We start from the raw sequence: 14,603 nt of genomic DNA, 5'->3' as shown, positions 1-14,603 counted from the left end.
TCACCCTCACTCACCCTCAACACCTCACCCTCAACCCCTCACTCACCCTCACTCTAACTCACCCTCACTCACCCTCAACACCTCACCCTCACTCACCCTCACCCACCCTCAAACCCCTCACCCTAACTCACCCTCACCCTCACTCACCTCAACCCCTCACCCTCACTCACCCTCAACCCCTCACCCTCACTCACCCTCAACCCCTCATCCTCACCCTCACTCACCCTCACTCACACTCACCCTCACTCACCCTCACTCACCCTCAACCTCACTCACCCTCAACCTCACTCACCCTCACCCACCCTCAACCCCTCATCCTCACTCACCCTCACCCTCACCCACCCTCACTCACCCTCAACCCCTCACCCTCACTCACCCTCAACCCCTCACCCTCACTCACCCTCAACCCCTCACCCTCACTCACCCTCAACCCCTCATCCTCACCCTCACTCACCCTCACTCACATTCACCCTCACCCTCACTCACCCTCACTCACCCTCACCCACCCTCACCCTCACTCACCCTCACTCACCCTCACTCACATTCACCCTCACTCACCCTCACCCTCACTCACCCTCACCCTCACTCACCCTCACCCTCACTCACCCTCAACCCCTCATCCTCACTCACCCTCATCCTCACTCACCCTCAACCCCTCACAATCACTCACCCTCAACACCTCATCCTCACTCACCCTCACCCTCACTCACCCTCAACCCCTCACCCCCTCACCCTCACTCACCCTCACTCACCCTCAACCCCTCACCCTCACTCACCCTCAACCCCTCACCCTCACTCACCCTCACCCTCACCCTCACTCACCCTCACTCACCCTCCCTCACCCACCCTCACCCACCCTCACCCACCCTCACTCACCCTCACTCACCCTCACTCACCCTCAACCCCTCACCCTCACTCACCCTCGCTCACCCTCAACCCCTCAGCCTCACCCTCACCCTCACCCTCACTCACCCTCACTCACCCTCAACCCCTCAGCCTCACCCTCACCCTCACTCACCCTCACCCTCACCCTCACTCACCCTCAACACCTCACCCTCACTCACCCTCACCCTCACTCTCAACCCCTCACCCACCCTCACCCTCTCTCACCCTCAACACCTCACCCTCACTCACCCTCAACCCCTCACCCTCACTCACCCTCAACCCCTCACCCTCAACCCCTCACTCACCCTCACTCTCACTCACCCTCACTCAACCTCAACCCCTCACCCTCAACCCCTCACTCACCCTCACTCTCACTCACCCTCACTCACCCTCACTCACCCTCAACCCCTCACCCTCAACCCCTCACTCACCCTCACTCTCACTCACCCTCACTCAACCTCAACCCCTCAGCCTCACCCTCACCCACCCTCAACACCTCACCTCACCCTCACTCACCCTCAACCCCTCACCCTCCCTCACCCTCAACCCCTCACCCTCCCTCACCCTCAACCCCTCACCCTCGACCCCTCCCCCTTAACCCCTCACCCTCACTCAGCCTCACTCACCCTCAACACCTCACCCTCACTCACCCTCAACACCTCACCCTCAACCCCTCACTCTCACCCTCACTCACCCTCACAACACATATTGTGTTACAATAGGTGTCACATTTGCAAAAGATAAAACTATTGGCATTGTAAATAACAAAGCTATTAATTCGCTATTTTCAAAACAAGCACATAAATAAAAAATGTGTCCTTTACAATACCAATAGCTCAAACTTTCCTAATGCAAGACCTATTGCATTGCTGTGCTTCTCTCCCCTGCTGCACTCTCCTGCTCTCTAGAGATGTGGCCTAACGACAAGAGCTGCCATCTAAGTCACGTAAATACAAAATATGTTGCATTCCAAATGCTATAGGTGTCACATTCGCAAAAGTTATAACTATTGGCATTGTAAATGACAAAGCCATCAATTTAGCAATTTTAAAAACCAACAAATAAATAACATATGTCATTTACAATACCAATAACTCCAACTTTTCTAATGCGAGACCTATTGCATTTCCAATGCTTGTTTTACGTCTCTCACTATTAACTTTTCACGCACACACTCACTCCCTCTCCGTCCCCAACAACAATTCCAGCATTTAAAACTACCCACAGACACATTCAAGGCCCGCATCCTCAGCAATGCTCACGATTTTCCTAATAAAAATTACGACACTACTTTAAGGGTGTCGTTATTTTTGCACCCTCACCCACACTCACCCTCACCCTCACTTACCCTCAACGCCTCACCCTCACTCACCCTCAACACCTCACCCTCACCCTCACTCACCCTCACTCACCCTCAACCCCTCACCCTCACTCACCCTCACCCACACTCAACCTCACCCACACTTACCCTCAACGCCTCACCCTCACTCACCCTCAACACCTCACCCTCACTCACCCTCACCCTCACTCACCCTCAACCCCTCACCCTCCCTCACCCTCACCCACACTCACCCTCACTCACCCTCAACGCCTCACCCTCACTCACCCTCACCCACACTCACCCTCATCCTCACTCACCCTCAATGCCTCACCCTCACTCACCCTCAACCCCTCACCCTCACTCACCCTCAACCCCTTGCCCTCCCTCACCCTCCCTCACCCTCACCCACACTCACCCACACTCACCCTCAACCCCTCACCCTCACTCACCCTCATCCTCACTCACCCTCAACCCTTCACCCTCAACCCCTCACTCACCCTCAATCTCACTCACCCTCACTCACCCTCAACCCCTCACCCTCACTCACCCTCAACACCTCACCCTCACTAGCCCTCAACCCCTCACCCTCACACCCTCAACCCTTCTCCCACAACCCCTCACTCACCCTCACTCTCACTCAACACCTCAACACCTCAGCCTCACCCTCACTCACCCTCACCCTCACTCACCCTCAACCCCTCACCCTCACTCACCCACACTCACCCTCATCCTTACTCACCCTCAATGCCTCACCCTCACTCACCCTCAATCCCTCACCCTCACTCACCCTCACTCACTCTCAACCCCTCACCCTCACTCACCCTCAACCCCTCACCATCAACCCTTCACCCTCAACACCTCACTCACCCTCAATCTCACTCACCCTCACTCACCCTCACCCTCACTCACCCTCTCACCCTCACACCCTCAACCCTTCACCCTCAACACCTCACTCACCCTCACTCTCACTCACCCTCACTCACCCTCAACACCTCAGCCTCACCCTCACTCACCCTCACCCTCAACCCCTCACCCTCACTCACCCTCAACCCCTCACCCTCACTCACCCTCATCCACACTCACTCTCATCCTCACTCAACCTCAACGCCTCACCCTCACTCACCCTCAACACCTCACCCTCAACACCTCACCCTCAACCCCTCACCCTCAACCCTTCACCCTCAACCCCTCACTCACCCTCACTCACCCTCAACCCCTCCCCCTCCCCCTCACTCACACTCACCCTCAACACCTCACCCTCACTAACCCTCAACCCCTCACCCTCACCCTCACACCCTCAACCCTTCACCCTCACTCACCCTCCCTCACCCTCACTCACCCTCACCCTCACTCTCACTCTCAGTCACCCTCAACCCCTCACACTCACTCACCCTGACCCTCACTCACCCTCAACCCCTCACCCTCCCTCACCCTCACACACACTCACCCTCTCTCTCCCTCTCTCTAGCTCCCCCTCCCTCTCTCCTGCCTTCCTCTTTCTCACTCTAACTGTGTTACTCCCTCCGTCTCCCTACCCCTCTCTCTCCCTCCCTCTCTCCCTCCCTCTCCGTCTCCCTCCCTATCACTCTCCGTCTCACTCCCTTTCCCTTCCTCTCACTCCATTTCCCTTCCTTTCCCTCACTTTCCCTCCCTCTCCCTCCCTCTCCATCTCCCTCACTCTCCCTCCCATTTACTCCTCTCCATTTCCCTCCCCTTCACTCCCTTTCTGTCTCTGTACATTACTTGCACACTAACTGGGTACACTTTCAATATTACACGCACACCGCATTCATTCTCAGATTCAATGCAACACAGTAACCAGTCCAAGTTACAAGATGACACACACACACCTTTTTTTACGTCTCTCAGTATTAACTTTTCACGCACACACTCACTCCCTCTCCGTCCCCCTCCCCTCCCTTTTCCTCCCACTCCCTCTCTCTCCCTCTATCATCTCACCCTGCCTGTGTGCCAGCCGTGGCGCACACACTCACAGCAGCACCAGAGTTCTTAACAGGTCTTTAAAAGACCATTTACATGCTAATGTGGCCTTTACGGGAAAAATTAGAAAAGATATATTATAACCATCATTTTTTTTTTCTCCTTTCAGATTATTAAAACAACAACAAAAGAAACACAAGTTAAGGTAAATACTACTTTGCCAGTTAGCGGAAAAATTGTCAAAAGTTCATACCTTACAGTCCCCCCAAAAAATAGGTACTTGGGAAAGGTTATTAATTTACATTTGTTGCTAAGAACATTTTAGTATAACATATAAGATGCAGAGATGCTTGAAAGCAAGTTACCATCAAGGGAATAGCAAATTTAATAGCAAATCACAAGGTAAGCAATGCTTACCAAATAGTGTTTTTGCTGTCTTGCACAATTTATGCAAGCCAGTAACTACTTGGAACTCTAATGATCTGCATTATATAATGGACCGTGGGGACGCTTTATATCTACAAATGCATTCTATTAACAAAGAAACACTTATGCATCCAGATGACCTGCCAAGGTATATAGACCACAATCAAGAGATATATTCACTTTTGCTACGGAACGCTTACTACGGTGATGTCCTTAAACGTTTTGATAAAGCCTACCCAGATATTAGCACAGCATTAAATGTTACTCTTAATAAGCACTGTGGTGTTATACTTTGTATGAATGTTTATGTTATAGCTATTTTCAAACATATGCAATCATACTTTGTATTTGATTCACATAGTAGGGACCATGAAGGCATGCCTCATTCAAACGGAACATGTGTTACAATTGCATTTCATTCTTTTGAAGGGCTGATTCAATATGTTGTGAAACTAGCATATAACTTTACACATCAGGCTGAGCAATGTGTCCAATTTGAATTAACACCAATAGATATAAAAGTCATTAAGAGGAAATCATTTACAAAAGCACTTACAGTGCACAAGAAAAATAGTCACCTACCGCAAGAAAGAAAAATTTGGGTACATACTACTGAATGTACTCCTAATCAGACTATAACATCAACAACAATGTCTTCAGATGATTTACAGAATCAAAGTAAGGGAGGGAATAGCAATACTAATCATTTATCACAATTACCAGGGAATAGTAAATCTATACAGGGAACAAATAAACAGTCTCTGAAAAGAAAAAGGGATTCAAGTACATGTCCAACTAAAGTTGTAAAAAGAAAAAAAAATCATGCAGCTGAAGAAGAAATTACCAACAGTCAACTAATTGCTATTGATAAAAACAGACCAAGGAAAGACACATACCGGTACATTATAGTACTATTTGCCAAGCTGAGTTAAGGAGTTATGATAGAAGAGTCGCTAAATCTATTACTAATGTGTTTTTTAAACTGAAGAAATTACATATTAAGCAGATCCAGGGTAAAATCAACATTTCCATCAGGAAACATTTTACAGATGGGAATAAAATAACTGCTAAAGACATTAAATATAATATTGGCAATGTTTTACAGTTTAATGAGGGTTACAAAGTATTAAAAACTATACGCAGTTCACCTCCATATTGGGAAGGTTGCAAAAAAGATATTTTTGCAATGATAAGGCAACTTGGCATACGCACTTTCTTTTTGACTTTATCTGCTGCCGAAACAAAATGGCACCATTTAATAAATATACTATTGAGAGTTAGAAACTTAAAGGAATGTACAGAGGAAGAATTCTTAAACATGTCTTGGGAAACTAAAAGTAAATTAATACAAGAAGATCCAATAACATGTGCAAGACAGTTTGACTATCAAGTTAGGAAATTCTTTAATTGTGTTTTGCTGAATGGCACTAATCCAATTGGGGAAATAGTAGACTACTTTTACAGAGTCGAATTCCAACAAAGAGGTTCTCCACATATACATGCATTACTCTGGGTAAACAAAGCACCACTGTATGGTGTTTCACCAGTGGAAGAAGTCAATAGCTTCATTGACAAATATATCACTTGTCATAAGTCTGAGAACTCTGTTTTACAACCGTTAATAAATCTACAAAGGCATGGTCACACAAGAAATTGCAGACGTAAACAGCAACGGACATGCAAATATCAATATCCAAAATATCCAATGTCAAGAACGCTCATATTAGAGCCATTAACACTTGAGGAGACAAATAAGCAATGGCAAGATAATATTAAAATAATACATGAAGCTATGAATAATACTACTTTTAATACACTTTCTTTTGAGGAATTTTTAGACTTCATTAAAATGGATGATAAAGAATATATTACTTCAATACAAACTAGCTTACAAAAAACAACTATTTTTTTTAAAAGAACACCAGTCGAATGCTTCATCAATAACTACAATAGTACTCTTTTAGAAGCTTGGCGAGCAAACATAGACTTGCAGTTTATACTGGACCCTTATGCTTGTGCTGTCTACATTATCTCATATATCAGTAAATCGCAAAGAGGAATTAGCAAACTTCTAGCGCAAGCTGCTAAAGAGGTAACAAGCAATAGTAATATCAAAGATCAACTTAAACACATAGGAAACAAATTCCTCAACTGCACAGAAATTAGTGCTCAAGAAGCAGCATATCTAATTCTTCAAATACCATTACGGAAAAGCTCACGATCATTTGTATTTATTAATACTAGCCGTCCAGAGAAAAGAACTTATTTAATGCGTGATATCGAAACGATTAATAAAAAAATTCAACTGACATTCAATGTGAAAATATTATTATTAAGTACTGCAAACGGCCACAATCATTAGAGATGTGCACGTTAGCAGACTATGCTGCTAATTTCAACTATGTGAAGAAAAAAACACATGGGAGAGAAATCAATGATTGCGAAGATTTACTTGCAGAACAAAACTTTTACAGCTCAGATGAGGAAGAATTAGAAATAGAATGTAGTAACGGAAATAAAGAACAACAGAAACAGAATTATGATTATGCTTTAAATAAGCGCAGACAAGGAAAAATAATAAGCTTTTGCAGATTTAGCAAAAATAATGAACCAGAAGAGTATTATAGAGAAATATTAATGTTGCACTATCCATGGAGGGAAGAACAGAAAATACTAATCAACAAGGAAACTTACTATGATAGGTATCTGGAAGTTAAAACATTTGTTGACACACAACTAAAAATCTATAACAAACAGCATGGCGAAGTTACAAACATTATTCATGAACAGTGTCATGAAAATTTAATTTCACCTCCTCTATCAACAACTGTTAATATACAGACAGAAGACCAAAATCCTGAAAATAATAATAGATATGATTTGGCTCTAGATTTAGGAATTAGAACTACAACCGAAGAACAAAGCTCAACTAACGTTATTTTACCCAATGATAAATACCAACAACTTATGCAAAACTTAACGAAAGAACAACTTAAATTTGTTTACCATCACTTGCATTGGTTTAAAACTACAAGCACTCCATGCTATACTTTTTGCACCGGAGGGGCTGGTGTTGGGAAAAGTTTTGTAATATCTGCACTATATCAAACTTTACTACGGTACTATAACACTAAGGCAGGTGAAAATCCTGATAATGTTTATATCTTACTTACTGCTCCAACAGGAAAGGCTGCCCATAATATTAATGGCAAAACACTGCATAGCACTTTCAAAATACCTGTGTCGCAAAGTTTGACTTATAAACAACTGAGTCATGAACATAGAACTGCTCTACAAATGGAAATGATGCATGTTAGAGTTGTTATTATTGATGAAATTTCAATGGTAGGACACAATATGTTAAATTTTATACATAACAGGCTTCAAGAAATAAAATCATCTAATGAACCATTTGGAGGAATTTCAATTTTAGCCATTGGTGACTTTTACCAATTAAAACCTGTATTTGACAGATACATTTTTCAGGATTCTACACAGTTGTATGGTCCTTTAAGTGCTAACTTATGGAAAGAACATTTTAAAAATTTTGAATTAACAAAAATTATGCGCCAAAAAGAAGATCTTCAATTTGCTCAATTACTAAACCGGTTGAGAGAAGGCAAGCATACTGAAGAAGATATTTCACAAATTAAGCAAAGGGAAATACAACCTGATGAGAGTTTATTAGAAACAATTCCATATATCATGTCAACTAATATAGAAGTTAATGAAATTAACAAAAAGGTTTTGGAAAAACATTGCAAAGATTATCCAGTCTACATAACAGTAGCAAGCGATACCGTCAGTTCTGATTTGTCTGAAAATGTGAAAAAAACTATTCTTAAGCAACTGCCCAAAGATCCACAGAAAACAATGGGCCTTTCACATACATTACACATTGCCTTACAACTTCGTTATGATTTAAGTTGCAATGTGGATGTCAATGATGGTTTAACAAATGGCGCAACTGGTGTGGTACAATTAGTTGAATTGATTAACAATACACCTATTATTGTTTGGTTGTTATTTGACAATCAGAGTATAGGACAAACAACCAGACAACAATATAAACACTTATATCATTCACAAATACAAAATACATGGACACCAATACATGCTATAGCTAGACATTTTCAATACACAGAAATTTATTACCATTATACGGAAGCAATTTCCTTTACGCCAAGCATCAGCACGCACTATACATCGCACACAAGGTGCAACTCTCGAACCACTTTATATACACTTTAATAACAGCAAGATTCATCATTTGCATTATGTTGCTATTAGCAGGGCAAAATCAATACAAAATGTATATGTACACAATTTTGATGAAGGTAAAATTTTAGCACATCCACAAGTTAATGAGGAAATGCACAGATTAAGGACAGAAATGCCACTTGAAGTACATATCCCAGAGTTACATACATACAGTGCACATTTCAATATCATTGCACACAATATAAGATCACTACAGAAAAATTTTACATCTATGATAGCGGATAGGAATATATATATTATATATATATACTCCTCCCTCTCCATGACCAGGCAAGTCAACAACGTCTCCTCGGCGTGCTTCAACATCCTACGCATGCTACGGAAGATCTTCTGGTGGATCCCCACCGAGACCAGGAAGACCGTCACCCAGGCCCTCGTCACCAGCCGACTGGACTACGGCAACGCCCTCTACGCCGGTACCACCGCCAAGCTCCAGAAGAGACTCCAGCGGATCCAGAACGCCTCAGCCAGACTCATCCTCGACATCCCACGAACCAGCCACATCACCGGACATCTGAGAGACCTTCACTGGCTCCCCGTCAACAAAAGAATCACCTTCCGCCTCCTCACCCACGCACACAAAGCCCTACACGACCAAGGCCCGAGCTACCTCAACAGCCGAATCAACTTCTACGCTCCCAAACGCCACCTCCGATCAGCCAACCACACCCTCGCCGCCGTCCCCCGCATCCGAAGAGCGACTACGGGAGGAAGGTCCTTCTCCTACCTGGCCGCCAAGACCTGGAACTCCCTCCCGACCGACCTGCGCCTGACCCAAGACCACCTCTCCTTCAGGAAGAAGCTGAAGACCTGGCTGTTCGAGCAGTAGCGGCACCCCCCCCCCCCCCCCCCCCCCCAGCGCCTTGAGACCCTAAGGGTATGTAGCGCGCTATATAAGTGTCACTGATTGATTGATTGATTGATTAGAAGCAGACATTATTTGCTTAACTGAGATCAACACTACAAGAAAGGCTACAGCTACTGATTTTACGATAGAACAATACCATCACATTATATTTGATAAATTTCATACATACAACACAAACCATGGAATGATTATGTACTACAAAAAAGATTTATTTATATTGCCTATTTATGAGACACATGAAGGGATAGACATTTTACATTTTACTCTACATATTTATAACACGGATTACCTTATTATTATTTTATACAAACCACCCCAAAAAAGTATAACTTCTCTTTTGGATTTTATCACAAATATTACGGATTTTTACCCCACACACAAATTGATCATTATAGGGGATTTCAATGTGGATGTATCTCAACAAAATGCAAACACCAAGCAATTACTTGGATTCTTTGAAGCAAAATTACAATGTCAACAACTCATTAACAGTTACACAACTAACTACCAATCCATTTTAGATCATATATATACAAATGAACAACTACACAACTATGGTACTTTAGAATGCTATTACAGTGATCATAAAGCAATATGGGTTTGTATTTAACATGTTATAACACATTTTCTATTTCAGATGATGTCTATTGAAGAAATCATGAACATTAATACCGATGACAACAAACCATATCAGAAACCCATACGAGTTAATGTCATCAACTGCTCTGGAAAAACTACTTACAAAAATGCAAAACAAGAACAGAAAATTCTATGTCATTTGGCTCTAGCAGATAAAACTGGAACCATGAAATGTACTTGTTATCAAGAAAATTTATATGAGCAAACTAAAAGTAACTGTGGACTACTAATACGCAACTTTATCATCAAAAACAAAACAATTTTAATTACTAAGCAAACTAAAGTAACAAAATTTCCCGCTATGAAAATTGAGGAGGGCCTGATCCAACAAGCAAAGAACAATTTGCATCCGCCTGCACCATCGGCTTCTCCCATTAAGGAAATAAAACGTGCAAGTCTAAAAAGTCTTATGACCGTTTCAGGGACAATAATTGCCGTAAGTATGAACGCAAACATGTCATCATGTCAACTAAAAAAAAACATTGGAAATGCAATAGGTCTCGCATTAGAAAAGTTGGACTTATTGGTATTGTAAATGACATATCTTTTTTATTTGTTTGTTTTTAAAATTGCAAGTCTAAAAAGTCTTATGACTGTTTCAGGGACAATATGTGCCGGAAGTATGAACGCAAACATGTCATCATGTCTACTAAAAAAATGCATAGTTGGCTTACACACACATTACACCTTTAGTAACTTCACTAACAAGCTAAAAAAACATAGCATTATACACTCTTTCACACTATGTAGAAAGTACGAGTTTTGAAAACTATAATATGCCAGTGCTTTGGTGTATACTACAAATACAAGTACTCTCTACAAAGCCATTTTTAGAAATAAATAATGCAATCTTTTAGAAAGGATGTTCATTTGGGTCCTTAAATATGATACATTATATTGCCATTCATACAACGCACTAGTACTATGTGTTTTTACAGTCGCTATTTAATACAATGCTTACTTTTTGTGTAGGAAGAGGACGCAAAGACTGTCTTTATTAATGGGCAAGATACCCCACTGAAATCGATTACTTTAAAAGATGCAACAGATGACATAAAAGTGACACTGTGGAGAGAAGCATCACTATTTAAAATACATCTTGGAGAATATGTTACCCTCACTCACGTAACTGTCCATGAATTCAATGCACAGAAAATATTGAATACAACGCGCCATAGCAAAATGGAGGTAAGCACAACAAACCAAACATTTTGGGAATATCTCTTTCAGCCACTCTGGGCCTTTCACCCACTCTGGCCCTTGCACCCACTCTGGGACTTGCACCCACTCTGGGCCTTGCACCCACTCTGGCCCTTTCACCCACTCTGGCCCTTTCACCCACTCTGGCCCTTTCACCCACTCTGGCCCTTTCACCCACTCTGGGCCTTTCACCCACTCTGGGCCTTTCACCCACTCTGGGCCTTTCACCCACTCTGTCCCTTTCACCCACTCTGGGCCTTTCACCCACTCTGGGCCTTTCACCCACTCTGGGCCTTTCACCCACTATGTCCCTTTCACCCACTCTGGCCCTTTCACCCACTCTGGCCCTTTCACCCACTCTGGCCCTTTCACCCACTCTGGCCCTTTCACCCACTCTGGCCCTTTCACCAACTCTGGCCCTTTCAACAACTCTGGCCCTATCACCCACTCTGGCCCTATCACCCACTCTGGCCCTTTCACCCACTCTGGCCCTTTCACCCACTCTGGCCCTTTCACCCACTCTGGGCCTTTCACCCACTCTGGGCCTTGCACCCACTCTGAGCCTTTCACTCTGGACCTTTCACCCACTCTGGCCCTTTCACCCACTCTGGCCCTTTCACCCACTCTGGCCCTTTCACCCACTCTGGGCCTTTCACCCACTCTGTCCCTTTCACCCACTCTGTCCCTTTCACCCACTCTGGGCCTTTCACCCACTCTGGGCCTTTCACCCACTCTGGCCCTTTCACCCACTCTGGCCCTTTCACCCACTCTGGCCCTTTCACCCACTCTGGCCCTTTCACCCACTCTGGGCCTTTCACCCACTCTGGGCCTTTAACCCACTCTGGCCCTTTCACCCACTCTGGCCCTTTCACCCACTCTGGCCCTTTCACACACTCTGGCCCTTTCACCCACTCTGGCCCTTTCACCCACTCTGGCCCTTTCACCCACTCTGGCCCTTTCACCCACTCTGGCCCTTTCACCCACTCTGGCCCTTTCACCCACTCTGGCCCTTTCACCAACTCTGGCCCTTTCAACAACGCTGGCCCTATCACCCACTCTGGCCCTATCACCCACTCTGGCCCTATCACCCACTCTGGCCCTTTCACCCACTCTGGCCCTTTCACCCACTCTGGCCCTTTCACCCACTCTGGCCCTTTCACCCACTCTGGGCCTTGCACCCACTCTGAGCCTTTCACTCTGGACCTTTCACCCACTCTGGCCCTTTCACCCACTCTGGCCCTTTCACCCACTCTGGCGCTTTCACCCACTCTGGGCCTTTCACCCACTCTGTCCCTTTCACCCACTCTGTCCCTTTCACCCACTCTGTCCCTTTCACCCACTCTGGGCCTTTCACCCACTCTGGGCCTTTCACCCACTCTGTCCCTTTCACCCACTCTGTCCCTTTCACCCACTCTGGCCCTTTCACCCACTCTGGCCCTTTCACCCACTCTGGCCCTTTCACCCACTCTGGCCCTTTCACCCACTCTGGCCCTTTCACCCACTCTGGGCCTTTCACCCACTCTGGGCCTTTCACCCACTCTGGGCCTTTCACCCACTCTGGGCCTTGCACCCACTCTGAGCCTTTCACTCTGGACCTTTCACCCACTCTGGCCCATTCACCCACGCTGGCCCTTTCACCCACTCTGGCCCTTTCACCCACTCTGGCCCTTTCACCCACTCTGGCCCTTTCACTCTGGCCCTTTCACCCACTCTGGCCCTTTCACCCACTCTGGCCCTTTCACCCACTCTGGCCCTTTCACCCACTCTAGCCCTTTCACCCACTCTGGGCCTTTCACCCACTCTGTCCCTTTCACCCACTCTGTCCCTTTCACCCACTCTGGGCCTTTCACCCACTCTGGGCCTTTCACCCACTCTGGCCCTTCCACCCACTCTGGCCCTTTCACCCACTCTGGCCCTTTCACCCACTCTGGCCCTTTCACCCACTCTGGCCCTTTCACACACTCTGGCCCTTTCACCCACTCTGGCCCTTTCACACACTCTGGCCCTTTCACACACTCTGGCCCTTTCACCCACTCTGGCCCTTTCACCCACTCTGGCCCTTTCACCAACTCTGGCCCTTTCACCCACTCTGGCCCTTTCACCCACTCTGGCTCTTTCACCCACTCTGGCCCTTTCACCCACTCTGGCCCTTTCACCCACTCTGGCCCTTTCACCCACTCTGGGCCTTTCACCCACTCTGGGCCTTGCACCCACTCTGGGCCTTGCACCCACTCTGAGCCTTTCACTCTGGACCTTTCACCCACTCTGGACCTTTCACCCACTCTGGACCTTTCACCCACTCTGGCCCTTTCACCCACTCTGGCCCTTTCACCAACTCTGGCCCTTTCACCCACTCTGGCCCTTTCACCCACTCTGGCCCTATCACCCACTCTGGCCCTATCACCCACTCTGAGCCTTTCACCCACTCTGTCCATTTCACCCACTCTGTCCCTTTCACCCACTCTGTCCCTTTCACCCACTCTGGGCCTTACACAAAACATAAAGTATAAAAATGTACTAACTAATTGTTGCATTTGTTTTCTCTCAACAGGTAACAGCCCCACCACAGGAAAAGATGGACATTCAAATTTATGGCGTCGAAAGCACCAAAGATGAAACTAGTGTTATCACAATTAGGGTGACAAACACAGACGAATATCAATCAATGCCCATAGACAATGAGATACTAATTAAATGGTTTATGTTAGATGATGAAGTTGACAACATCGGAGATGCCCTAGTACATTTTTTGCCGCAAACTTTTGAAGTGCTCTTTTGTAATGGAAAAATCATAAATATTCTTAAAGAAAAAGACGATGACATATGTTCAGACTAAAATTCGCATGTTGGCAGGCTATCATATTTTTGTACAAAGTTAAAAAATAAATATTTGTGTGTTTTACAAAAATAAAAAGGTGTGGAATACAAATTATAAACCTCTATGGCAATTTTTTCACTACAGAAGGGAAATTATAACTACTAATACACTCAATTCATACAACATAGTCACACCCACATACAACATTCAGCCAATCCATCTCA

At 45.2% G+C, this 14,603-nt stretch overlaps 1 protein-coding gene across 1 annotated transcript; it reads left to right on the top strand.

Moving 5' to 3' along the window:
* Positions 1–10,177: 10,177 nt before the first annotated feature.
* Positions 10,178–14,397, top strand: LOC147666258 (uncharacterized). Its single transcript, XM_086949190.1, has 3 exons — positions 10,178–10,797; positions 11,334–11,549; positions 14,113–14,397. The coding sequence occupies exons 1-3, from the start codon at positions 10,360–10,362 to the stop codon at positions 14,395–14,397; spliced, it is 939 nt and encodes a 312-aa protein (XP_086805316.1). The 5' UTR covers positions 10,178–10,359.
* The last annotated feature ends 206 nt before the right edge of the window (positions 14,398–14,603 follow it).

This window comes from Lissotriton vulgaris, unplaced genomic scaffold (assembly GCF_964263255.1).
Source record: "Lissotriton vulgaris unplaced genomic scaffold, aLisVul1.2 SCAFFOLD_1976, whole genome shotgun sequence".
Taxonomy (NCBI): Eukaryota; Metazoa; Chordata; class Amphibia; order Caudata; family Salamandridae; genus Lissotriton; species Lissotriton vulgaris.
This window is presented reverse-complemented; position numbering and strand designations above follow the sequence as displayed.